Source organism: Cyanistes caeruleus, chromosome Z (assembly GCF_971803275.1).
Source record: "Cyanistes caeruleus chromosome Z, bCyaCae1.hap1.1, whole genome shotgun sequence".
Lineage (NCBI taxonomy): Eukaryota > Metazoa > Chordata > Aves > Passeriformes > Paridae > Cyanistes > Cyanistes caeruleus.
In genome coordinates, this window is record NC_141732.1 from 40,261,260 (window position 1) to 40,274,336 (window position 13,077).

At 39.1% G+C, this 13,077-nt stretch overlaps 1 protein-coding gene across 10 annotated transcripts in view; it reads right to left on the minus strand.

The window, feature by feature from the left end:
• Positions 1-13,077, minus strand: part of SPIN1 (spindlin 1) — a 62,559-nt gene that overhangs the window by 21,016 nt on the left and 28,466 nt on the right. For 9 of the 10 annotated variants that reach the window (XM_086867141.1, XM_086867140.1, XM_086867146.1 and 6 more), the window contains one exon: positions 1,464-1,692. In XM_086867141.1, coding sequence (XP_086723267.1) covers positions 1,464-1,515 — 52 coding nt within the window. In that variant the 5' untranslated portion in view covers positions 1,516-1,692. Of the gene's footprint in view, positions 1-1,463; positions 1,693-11,226; positions 11,338-13,077 lie in introns of those variants that run through there. The other variant, XM_086867147.1, reaches the window with a different exon arrangement.

Below are 13,077 nucleotides of genomic sequence, written 5' to 3' on the forward strand. Positions count from 1 at the left end.
GCCTTTTCTCATAAGAGGCACTCCAGCCCTTTGGTCACTCATAGCCATCCTCTGGACCTACTCTCTTTCAGTTTGAAGCCATTTCCCCTTGTTCTGTCATTACATGAGTTTGTAAATAGCTCCTCTTCAACTTTTTTTTAAGTCCCCTTCTGGTACCACCAGGCCATAATTAGCTCATCCTGAAGCCTTCTCTCTCCAAGCTGAACAGCCACAGCTCCTGAAACCTGTCCTTGTGGGAGAGGTGCTCCAAGCCTCAGATTATCTTCACGGCTCTCCTCTGGACTCATTCCAACTGGTTGACATCATTCTTATATTAGGGGCCCCAGAGCTGGATTCAGTACCCAAGGCGGTGTCTCACTGGAGCGGACCAGAGAGGCAATAACACCTCACTCAACCTGCTGGTCATGCTGCCTTTGATGCAGCTCCAGACATGAGAGGCCATTGAAGCTTTGAGTATACCCTGATGGGTCGTCTTGAGCATCTCATTTTGAGCATCTCATTTGCCAACGCCCTCAAGTCCTTTTTATTAAGGCTGCTCTCAGACCATTCTCATCCAGGATGTATTTGTGCTTGGAATTGGCTCAACACAGATGCAAATGCCTGGCACTTGGCTTTGTTGAATGCCACAAGGCATGCAGAAACCCACCTCTCAGTCCTGTCCAGTTCCTCTGGATAGTATCCCTCCCCTCCAGCATGCTGACTTGCTGACTGCAACACACAGCTTGGTGTCATCAGCAAACCTGCTGAGAGTGCACCCAATCCTACCATCCCTACCACTGAATAAGATGTTGAACAATGCTGCCCTCAATACTGACACCTGTGGAGTTCTGCCCATCGCTATCTCCATTTCCTCACTGAACCAAGCATTCAAGACTTCCCACTGGATCTCTCCTTTGAAACCTGTAGCTGTAACTTGAAAGGTTACTGTATTACCTTTGGAATCAGTACACTGTTCAAGTAAGTCACAGCAAATCATAACACAGCCTCAGAATACAAGTTTGATAGTTTCCAAAGGGTTACTGAGAAATCCTCCAGTATGAGTTTCAGTTTTCAATGAATCAAACGTGTATTTGGAAGCATCCAAATGATCTATTGCTTAGAAATTTTGTAAGTTAACTGAGACTTCCCAATTACACTTCTCAGTTGGTTTTTTGGGAATTTCATAAAAGCTACAATTCAGAATGGCTGGTGATAAAAAATATGTTGCTTTCCCCACACAGGTCACAAATTAATAATTTTTGGCACAACACAAAATAGGAAGGTCAGATCTGTACTGCTAAATTTATGTTTGTCTTTTCAAGCCATGATCTAGAATAAAAGTAAATTTTCTTATAAAACAGGTATGACGGCATCTAAAATCATTAACATCTGCAGAAAATCATAAACATATTTTAAAAATCAATAAAGTAAGAACACTTTTATCCACTAAAAGCAAAGAAAACCATCCAGCAAGAACACCTCACCTGCATCAGCTCTGGACCGCTGACCTGGTGATTTTCCAAATGGGGTCTTCATTCATCTGTGTTTAAGTGAGCAGCAAAGCTGCTGGACTAGGGTGAAAATCCAGTTCTTTCGAACTTCCAGGATATCTTCTTTTTAGCCTCAGGATGAGACAATCACTTACTAATCCACCATTCAATCAAGAACTTGTCTTTCCTCAAATGTAGAAGATGCACTTTCAATTACAGTACTCTGAAAAACATAACAGGTGAAGTGTAAGCAGTTTGATTTTGAAACAAAAATATTCTATCTTAACCAAGTCTCATTTTAATGCTTGTTTTCACATTCAATAAGGATATTCCTTCATGTTCTGTTCTGAAAACTTTCAGCAACACAAGACATATACAGCCAAACAAGTACAAGGGCTACTACTTCTATCTCCTAATCACATTAAAGTCCCACACCACTGTGTGAATTACACAGAGAAAGGAAAGCTTCTTAAAAAACATTGAGCTTAACACAGGGAAGGAAGTATGACTACTAACTTAGAAGTGACTGTACTACCTTTACTGGGTTAAAGCACCAATCAGCTCTTTCCATTGGTAAGAAATAACATGTTCCCACTCACAGAGCAGAATAATTTTGCTTCAAAGAAATTTTAAAAAGTCTGTTGAAAAAAACGCAATACAAAAGGTTTTAAAAACACTGATTTCACTGCAATGGCTGCTTATGGCAGCAATTTGCTGAGTAGGTTGATAGCTCATATCAGATCTGATGATTCACTGATCTGTTTAAGTTTCTGGCAATTCTCTCCACCTAAGATCATCAAATTCCTGAAGCATTTAGTCATCACATTCCTCTAGATAAGGGAGGTAACTGAGGACAGCTTTTTAACACCTTTTTCAGGATTTAATTATAGACATTTTTGACCATGTGAAAAAAATCAAAGCATTACAGGTGAACTTATTTCAGAGTAACATTTTTGGGTCAGAAACATTTATGCATAAGAATTCACAACTTCAGTGTTGCCACAAATGAGATCAGGTCATTTCCTTAAGAAATGCCACTGCTAATGTGTGAGAGACAGGGCCCACAAAACTAAAAGACAATCTCTCCAAAACATACACCAAATCACCATCACCACCTCCACAAATTCACAAAATGTGAAATTCTTCAGATTTAGAAAATAATACACCCTTTTACAGTAAGCTGTTGAACTGTTATTCAAGGGAGTTATTTTGTAAATCTGTTATGCACTTCCCCCTCACAAGATTTCCAATTCATAGTAAAAATATGAAGTACTAAATATTTTGATTGCACTGCTTATGCAGTTACTTGTAGAAAAATAACTAGAACACCACAAAAGACATGGCTCTCTACCAGTTAAGTTTTTTTTGTAATACAATATCCCAAATCATTACTGTGCCCCAAATCTGAAATAATGCTTCAGAGACAAAAAAATCATTCACAATCCTTTTAAAGCCACAATTTATTTGCTAGCATTTAATAAAGTGCTTCACTATGCTCCCTGAACCCATGGATGGACACAAGGCTACTGAAGCTAAATTAAAATCCAGGTGTTTAAACTAATTTTCTAGAAACTAACCCAGTAACTGTTACCAAAGCCTGGTAGATGAAGGTGAAATTTGTGCTTTCCTAACACCAGGATTCTGAATTCAATTTATAATTCAGTTACATAGTGACAGTTCCGAAGATAAAAACAAGGAGGCATAACACCTGCTTTTCTGAAAACAAATTGATGAAATTTAAGAACACTTTGAAATTTTTAAGAATATGTAAGTCTTACTTATTTGATTAAAACTACATTAAACCCTGTAAAACTTGCAGTTCTTAAATGTGATAAATGACAAAATATCAGACTTCAGGTCAACATGCAAATATCTTTATCTCATAATATGGAAAATCATCGAGAAAAGAAAATTAACTTGTGAGAAATCAGGCAGTGATTCATGACAATTGAATAGCACCCACCTATGTATATGTGTCTGCAGGTAATGCAGACAGAGACCATGGGATTATTATAAAGAAAACTTTTAAGAATCAGACTATATAACAGTAAACTTCTAGCTAACAGTTTAACAATAAAATGTAATTACTTGCAAGTTGTTAAGATAAGCTTTAAACTACCTTGTAGTATAAATTTCAAACTATCCTTTGTAAAAGCTGTAACTTGTTTTTTTTTTTTTTGGATCAATTAAAAAGGGGAAGTAGGACTAACATGAACTGAGAGGCTCTACAAAGGTATTTTGAAACATGCTGACTCTGAGTTTTGTAAAAACTGAGGAAGAGGCCCTATGAAGACATTTTTTAGACATGCTAGCTGTAGGTTGTGAAATGACTGAAAGAAGGCTTGCAAAATGTATGCTATCAGAATATATATGCTTACTTAAAGAAACTGTATAACCCGAACTAATGGTAAGAAAAAATATATTTAAAAAGAATGGGAAGCTGGAGAGACATTGGAAGACCATTTCAGACCACCTCCCCAATAGATATTCAAAAACCACGACTGCTGATCATGAAGACAAGCAAGTAAAAAATAACTACAAATTTGAAGAAATGAAGTGCCTAGAACGGTATAAGAGACTACCATTCAAGACCTGAATTTGTGCATTGGTTGGGGCGGAGACCCCCACGCATCCAGTGCTGTCACTGCTCACCCTTCTATTGAACAAACGAATAACCTGGCTATATTGCTTGATGTATTAGCAAGTCTAGCTTTTAATTTATAATCTCATTTCATAAAATGAAAACTCTTTTACTGCAAGTCTTAAGAAATGCCATGTTAGGAAACACAAAGCCAAAACACACTTTGATGCACTCAGTTGCAACAAGCTGCTCTGTTAAAAATGAGCAGATAACCCCTTGGCTGGCTGTAAGTAAGATGACCTGTGAAACAAACAACTTTTTAGAGTCATTCTGTCTATAGTGGCAGTAAATCCAACACAAGTAGGTTTTTTTTGGATACAAACTGATATATCCAAAGTGAGTTATACTAGAATTTACAGAGTGCCAGTAACTTTCAGAAGCGAAATGCCACTGCCTACTTGTCAGACACCCATTTCCCCAACACCCAACAGCACAGGCCATGTTCAGTGAAGCTGCAGGTTTCACTTAAAAGACAGACATTGTTTTGACTAACGAGCTGCTACTAACCAGCCCAGGTGTCTTGCTCATCTCATTTCACAAGCCTTTCCATACAAAAGCATACTTTAGGAAAATACGTGGAAATTAGATGACTACTTTGTCTGATAGTAGTCTAATTATTGAGGAGTGCTTCAAAGACTATTAAGTGCTAGATTAAAAACACTAGCATTACAAAGTGTCAATCATACCAGTTCTATTTAAGAATACTGGAATAATACTATCAAAATAGACAGAAAGACATGACATAAGACAGAAAAAATGAAGTAATGAAGAATAGTTTTTGCAGTATAAAGAGAAATAACGGAAAAACCAACATCCACAGACTTCAGTTTTCACTATGAAATATTTTAACCTTCTCTATAAACTTGTTTACAAACACTAAAATGCTCATATGAGCTTTTAACTCCATGAAAATAAGTGTAACCACCTAAAATAATTCCCTAGTTTTAGTTAACATTCATGTCTGTATTTCCATAAAATTGCATACATTTCACTGCAACACATGACACAATGTTGTTTACAGCATTTTAGTTAAAGTTTCATGGCTCTGCTATCCACTGAAGAGGGATGTTAGTAGCACAAAATCAGTAGTGCTGACACCAAGCCCAAAATTTTAAGTACCTCACTCCTAACCAGCATAAAATTTTGCCATTATGAACACAGATGGAAGTATTTGCTGGGGAAATGCATTTGGAGTAGAGAAGTTTGAAAGGAGAGGAAGGGTAATAGCATGCATTGCTTGTATTAGGTTGATACAATTTCTGACGAAAGCGTCAGGCTTCCACCTTCTCAGGTCTGTTCCGGCTGTCAGAGCTACCAGTGATCAGGCCTTCTGGCACCACCTGGTGGGCTTCAACATTTTTACTTCACTATCTAAAACAGTTCTCGCTGAGAACTTCCACAGCATAGATGCTCAGGGGAGAACAATACTTCACAAAATGCTCTGGGGAAGGAGTTATTCCAAACCAAAATGGATCAACTAAATTCCTCGGTAAGTAATTGTGATGATTTCCATAAAGCACCTCAGAGCTACTGGTATATGTTTCAGATGACACAGTATAGTTTATTCCAGCACTAACAAGTTGTATGAAGAATGATATTGAGCATGTTAGTCTGTTATTCAGACTCCCTAATCCTTACTATATTTGCAGAAAGGATCATTCTATGCAAGTCTTCTGCACCTGACTCAACACCTAATGAGTGATATAGTGAATATCTCCTAAATAATGGGGGGAATAAAAATATGTCAGTTTTAGCTTCTTACTGTTGTGGGTTTTTTTTTTTTCATTCCCTAACAAAAAAATCCCAAACATTTTCCTGTGGTATAAGAATTCAGCAACTCAAATTCCAAATTTTTGAAATATCCTACTGGCTTAAGCAGCATATTAGTTATTAGGAACTTCTGTTATTCTATACTAGGATTTCGTGTAGGTAATAAGATTTGATGTCTGAGAAGAAAGTACAGTTACAGTACATGAAGTCTGAAGATAAAAGTGATTTGCAGCTGACAACCATGGAAACAACACATTTCAGAAACATGTTTATGAACTGGAAGACCCCGAATCAAGTACAACTAACTCTCCACTACGATGGCCTCTGCCATCATAGTTACCTCTACACAGAGAGGTGTTGTCTACAACTGTACAGAAACAAGCAGCACTGGTGTGAACTACACATAGGTTCCTGTATGGGGTTTTGACCAGGTCTAGGGAAAGACGACCCTGCCTGCCAGTGGCAGGGCCATTAGACTAGATGTTCTTTAAAGGCCCCTTCCAACACAAACCACTCTCATCACAGATATAAACTCACAAAATTGAAATTTAACTCCACATTGCAATGCCATAGTGACAAAGCTGCAGATTATTCAGCAGAAGATTAAAAGAATCTGAAATTCAAGCACACTGTCTTTGGTTGACAAGGTGTCTTTATAATTCAAGCACACTGCAATTTCTCAATATTTACTAAAATATTTTAGCATAAACAAATAGGCAGACTATTTACCTATATACTAATATTTACTATAATGAAAAACAACATAAAAAGGTCTGCTAGTAAGTTCTTGTGGTTGTAGGGAGAGGGTGGAACTCAGAACTGCATGGGCATGGCTTATATTGCTATTCTATAGCATCTATAACAGCACTGCAGAGCACAGCCTTGGGGGAAAGAAAAGGTGAGTACCCTGCAGAAATTACATCACTTTGTTTACCTCTTCCTCAGAGAGGTTGCTGGAATCAGCTGAGTGGACCCTGCCCCCTCTTGCCACTATCCTCTCCTGTCCCTCAGGAGAGTGTGGCTCTGGGTGGTGAACACAGCTGAGCCCAGCAGAGTGGTTAAAAGCCATGGTGCTACTGGGAACCAACCCTAGCAGAATGAAAAGGGCAAAAGTAGCAGCACTGGGGTGGGAAACAGCCATAGGAAACAAAGTAGTGGCATGGCACAATATGAATGACCTTGTCTGTCATTCTTTTCCATTGTCTCAGGCCTGCAGGACAGGGAGAGCCAACTATGGGGAGTGACTGCCATCTTGTCTTTGTCCCAGCTGCCACAGAGCACTACATGGAGATGGTGAACACCCATTTTTGTGTATAATGCACCTTCCCTTCTTGTATGCTTTTGTTATTAACATTGCTATTACTGTGCATTTTTTATTCTGTTCACTTTCACTAAACTGTGATCTCAAGCCATAGTCTCTGTCAGGAAGAAGGGAAGAGGCTTATTTGGAGTTTAATTTGTGGCTGGTGTCAAACCACTACATTCATTGGTACCCACTATGAGCCACAAAGGGATAGAGATAACTTTATCTAAGAATCTGTGTATTAGGTACAGAACTCCCTAGTTACAGATGCTCTATTTGTTCACAGAGGTGTGATATTTAACCCTGTATAGATTCCCTCCCATACATGCTCCTCCATGATGCTATTTTTTCAGAGTAGGGAGAACGACCAGGATTGCCTTGTTGCAGCATTGTGTGGTATCAGTTTATGACTTGGTAACATCAACAGCAATGAAAGTCATTTGGGATGTGTGTTCAGCGCTGTTCGCCAGTTCTGACCTTGGCTGGTACCTCGGAGTTCATTGATAATAGTACCCAGCCTATAGCAGGGCCAGAGGACAATGGTTTTTCCCAGTCTTTCACCCCTTTTTCCTCCTTTGGGCCTGCTACAACAGTTTTTGAGAATCTTGAATACCATTTGAATGTCAAAGAATGCATATTCTAATTGCTATGTCGGCCAAATTTCTTCAGTGCAGTCTAGAGTAAGTGAAGTCTACACAATGTTTTGAGTCAGGATAGAGAGACATCAGGGAAGTTGTTCAGAAAACTTCCCTGGAACCAAACAGTCATGAGTAGCATGGGATGGTGGAGAAAATGAGCCAGATTTTTAAGGAGTAAGCTGCTCCAGCGGTCTAGAAGCTCTCCCCTAAAAAATACAGGACCTAGATAAAGTGGCAAAATATTTGAAATATTTGAAACATTTTGAAAGAAAAATGCTGTGACAGCTCCAGAGAGGTGCAAAGTTATGCAACTTTCTAGACAGTGGCTACTACTTATTAGACACTGCTTGTTACTATACAGCACCCTCAGGGAGAGGAGAGTGAAGCAGAGCAACAGACAGCAAGGGCACTCAAACTGAACCACAGGAACAACCCATGCCAGTAGCAGCTGCCCCTGTTTAGAAGAAAAAATTCAAGAACTAATCAATTTGCACGGTGAGGGATGAAGAAGAAACAGGACCCTCAAAACCAGAGGAAGAGATAGGGCCAGACATAATCCTGATCTCTATCCATGGGTGAGCTCTGAGACACACAAAATGATTACAGCTGACAGCCTAGTGAGCCCTACTGATCTTGCTGCTTTGTGCTGGGATATCACAGTGAATGGTGCAACACTAGATGGCAATGAAGACAAGCAATTAGGATCCCTGTCCTGGAATGCAGGCATTGATCAAGGAATTTAAAACAGACCAGAAACTCTCAGCCTCTGGAAGTAACTTCTGTCAAGTCTGATGGAGAGGTATCTTTTCATGAATGAATCTTTAGTGCACCAACACAAATGGAGCACCATGGAGGCAAGGTATCCAGTATCTGATAGAATTAGCTGTGCTGGAGGTAATCTGTAAGAATTCAAATAATGAGCAGTCCCCTATAAATACAGATGACATCCAATATACACAAAACATGTGGTGAAGTTCCCACAGAGTGCACCAGTGTCACATGCCAACTCACTGGCAGTGAAGTCATAGAAGGAAGGAAAAAAAAAAGTGAACTGCTTGGCTACCAACTCCAGATATATGAGGAAACTATCTCCATCCCAATACAGGACTGCATATCCTCTGTAAAATGACTGTCCAAGTACTACCAAGAGTTTAAGAAGGAAGTGTCCTATGCCCTACCAGTACAAATTGAAGTTTCTGCTATTAGGCAGCACGTGCTCCCCAGCTAGAGAGAGAGGATACACACCACAATCTGTGATTCCACCTGCATGACCAAGAATACGTGAGGAAGTGGGATGGAAAACCCACCTCTGCTCTAGCACTACCTGTTTTAGAGGAAGGATAAGCACTACATGAAACTCTTTAATAATAAATGCTGCTCCAGTTTTCCTTGGGCAAGTTTTCAGAGAGATTAAAAAAGATCGTATTTCTGATCCTCCTGAAGGAACCTCCAGGTCCTATTTACAAGAAGTAACAAGTACCATGACCAGACCGAGACATGGCCTGCCTCTGAACAGGAGGGGGAAAGGAATATTCAGGTTTACTAGAATGTGGATCTGATGGCCAGGCACATTAGACCCATAAGAATATAAGGCTTTTTGGCACCAATACACCATGTACCCTGATGCCATCAAGCTGAAAACTGAAGTGAGCACAAGTGGAAATGAATGGCAAAAACAGTCCATCAGGAGACTGTGGCTCTTAATCCCTCAGGAGACTAAGCACAGTGGAGCCCAGAGGAGCTGAGTGGAGATGTCAAAAATAGTGTCACTGGTTCAAGAAGCAGCCATCAGGAATGGTGCAGTCTGACAAGGATGGTCTTGTTTTTGGGGGTTTGTCTGTCACTGTTTTCTGTTATCTTGGGCTTGCAGATAGGGAGAGAGAGCCAGCTGTGAGGAACACCTGCCACATTGTCTTCGTCTGGGGAAACCACATGGCACCGAGTGCAGGAACAGCCGCCATCTTGTCTTTATTACGGTGGCCAGGGCAAAGCTAAGTCATGGTGGTGAACACCTGTTTTTCTGAGTAAAGCCTTCTCATTTTCTATACATTTGTTATCAACATCACTGCTGTTACTGTTTTTTTTATTCCACTTCCATTTGCTTTCAGTAATTGTTATCTCAACCAATAGTGTCTGCCTTTGTCCCTCCTCTCTTACCAGAAGGGCAGGGCGAAGAAACAAGGCTCACTTGGAATATGATTTCCAGCTGGTGTTAAACCACCGCAGTTATGAAGACAAGAGTGATATCAGGAAAGCTGACATATATGGATGCTGAAAGCAGGCAGGGAGCACTGTATGAAACTAGGTCACACAAGGTTCTCACTCTGGCCTGAGTAAGCATAAGGAGGAATCTAAACAGTCCTTAGAGAAGGACAACAACCTTTGCATGTGTTGTTTAGATCCCTGTTGCAAGAAACAGTCAAGGGGTATTCCCCAATTGTCCAGTGATGGTAACGTGTTAGTGTAATGACCAATGAGAGTTTCACCTCTCGGACCTGTCTATAAAAGAAGATCTGGAATAACAAAACTTGCTCTCTTGTGCAACCCAGCTAAGAGAGTCAGCGTCATGCTTCGCCGTTCCTAATATAATGTGACAGACATAACTTAGGAATCCTAAAAAAAATTTAGTAACACTACAGTAGAACAGTAACTATTGACAGTAATTATGTTAAAGAATTATCCCAAAGGTTCAGAATTAGACGGGTAGCTTTAAAAAGGATACTACTCTTTCAGAAAGCTGCTATCTCAGGCCACAGTATGAGCCAGTTTCATTAAACATGTCATCTTTTAGCACACATCCTTATCATAGCTCTCTTAAAGTTAGAAACAGTGATCAAGGTGAAAGGTGGATTTATTTTATTTTAGTTTAATTTCATTAACTTTAAACATTAGTGCAGTCTTAAAAGATCACATGTAGATGGCAACCTGTGGATACTGCATTCAAAAGTTCTTACACGCATGAAAAAAAAAAAGATGAATGGAAAGAACAGTCAGAGAAAAATCCTGAAAGTGTAATTTCCATTATTTCCTATCAAGGCTTGTTTTTTACTTTCTGAGTTAGCAAAATGTACCAGTTAGAGAACCCAGTACAGTGCTGAACCCAAAAAGAACCCAGTGAGAACCCAGAAAGTGCTTTACTTGTATTACATTTCCTTCATGTCATATCATTAAAGCAGCCTGTCTCACACTAAATGCAATTCAGCATTTAAGATTTACCGTGGGTATAATTTGAAATAAACTCTGTAATTTGAAATAAACACTGACAGTTTCTATTTGAGCAACTTTGTAATGCAGCAGTAAAAGCTTCATTAGAGCTGGTACTATGAAGCAATACTTTAAACAAACTTACTTATCTTTTTTAATTTCAGAGACTTAATTAACACCTTTATAGGATCAGAGTATTACCTTGCAAGACTAATTTTCAGAGCTCCCTCACTGCAGTTCTAAACTGCAAAAAAGCACCTGTGAAGAGGTCAGGAGGGCACAGGATTCTCAGTCCCCATGTTAGAATGCAGCTAGTTCTGATTTAAAAAAAAAAAAAAGTGTTATAGGCAAAATGATAAAATGATGTTGCTTTCTCCAGGATTATAAATAATTTTTAGTGTCCACATGACCCTTACGTTTACATATATTTGCATGCACGTGTATTTTCAATACCTCCCATCATTGTGGGCGATTCAAGATACTAAAAATTAGTGTCTTCTTGTCTGCATTAGAGCACCATCCATCAATAGCATGAAAACCCAAAAAACCCAAGGAAACAGGACCTTTCACTGTCTGCTGAGAAACACCAAACATCCAAAACAAAACACAGAGTAATCACGTCAGACCTGTCATGCAGGACAACTGCTTAAAATTACAGGAAGAATCATTATATCAAATGTGATGGCAGGAGTGGATGTTCCTTGAAAAGCCCTGGATTCCTGGGAGAAGAATCAGAATTCTAAGCAAATTTCTATGCAAAGAAGGATAGGGTCTTTGTCTTAAAATAGTCACATGTAAATATGTATTTTAGTTTAAAATTACTAAAATCCATAGGTGAAAAAGTGAAAAAGTTCATGAAATGTGAGACTTTCCAAAAGTCCTCCAGCCCAAGATAAGAGTCAATAGACCTAACTAGTGCCGCACCACTGAAACTCATTATTCACATTCAGATTTAGGAGTCAAGGTCCTTCCAGATAGCAAGAAGTACTTTCCTAAAAGTTTAGGTATCTAGAATCCAATGCCTATCCTTCTGAAATATAGCAAGGAGTCACTTTCTAAAGTGTGTCTAAATCCTACTGCATACAAAAAAATTATTTCAGACTTTCTAGGCAATTATAAATTAGGATTTTGTCAACTTGATTCTCATCTGACTGGTTTGATATTTTATGCCACCCCTTTGGATATAGTAGGAATTTGGATATAGTAGGAATCCAACATGAATATGGAATTCTGCATCAAAAATACTACTGTTTTCACCTGCCTTTTGGGTACTCCTGAGAAAGAACATCTGGCTTGCTTCCTTTGTGGATGCTTTTGTGCGGAAGTTAACATTTTCAACATACTTGAACACAATTCAAAATAATAAGTACGTATGATTATGTAAAAGAACTACTTTTTAGCTTCAGAGTTACAAAGGCCCTTGCTGTACCAGCCTAGGGGTTTTTATTGTTGTTTTTTTATAATGGGGCAGGGTGGGAAAAAGGCCCTTACTACAAATTGCCTAAAGCATACTAGCAAACAAACCAGCAGTCAAAGCCTGATCCATTAGAGACCTGGAATTACCAGTTCCATGCACACAGGTAAGAATCTCAACATAACCTGTAAAAAGCTCCGTTATTAACTTGCCATTATCTGTCCATGTACTTGAAGAAATCACTATGTAGGAAGCTTTAATATGCAGTTATTGTAAGGAAACCCTACTCCAGAAGTTCACAGAAATTCTCATGAAAAGATTTCTTTATAAGGGCTCTTATGCAGCTCAAACCCATCTGGAAATTAAGCTCCTATTTGCCACTTCCTTTGCCCCAACTGATCCATTGAGAAAGGGACAAAAAGGCAGAGATTACGGATTGAGACAACAATTCACTAGAAAAACAGCAATGAGCTAAGGAACACCAACAGTAGTAGCAACAATACTAATAACAGCAGTGTATAAAAGAGGATTATCACATGCAAAAAATGCTTGTAGAAGTCCAACTGACACAGTGTTAGTGTGCCCAGACACACATAGATTCCTGAAACAAAGGAGAATATTGCAGACATTACCATAGC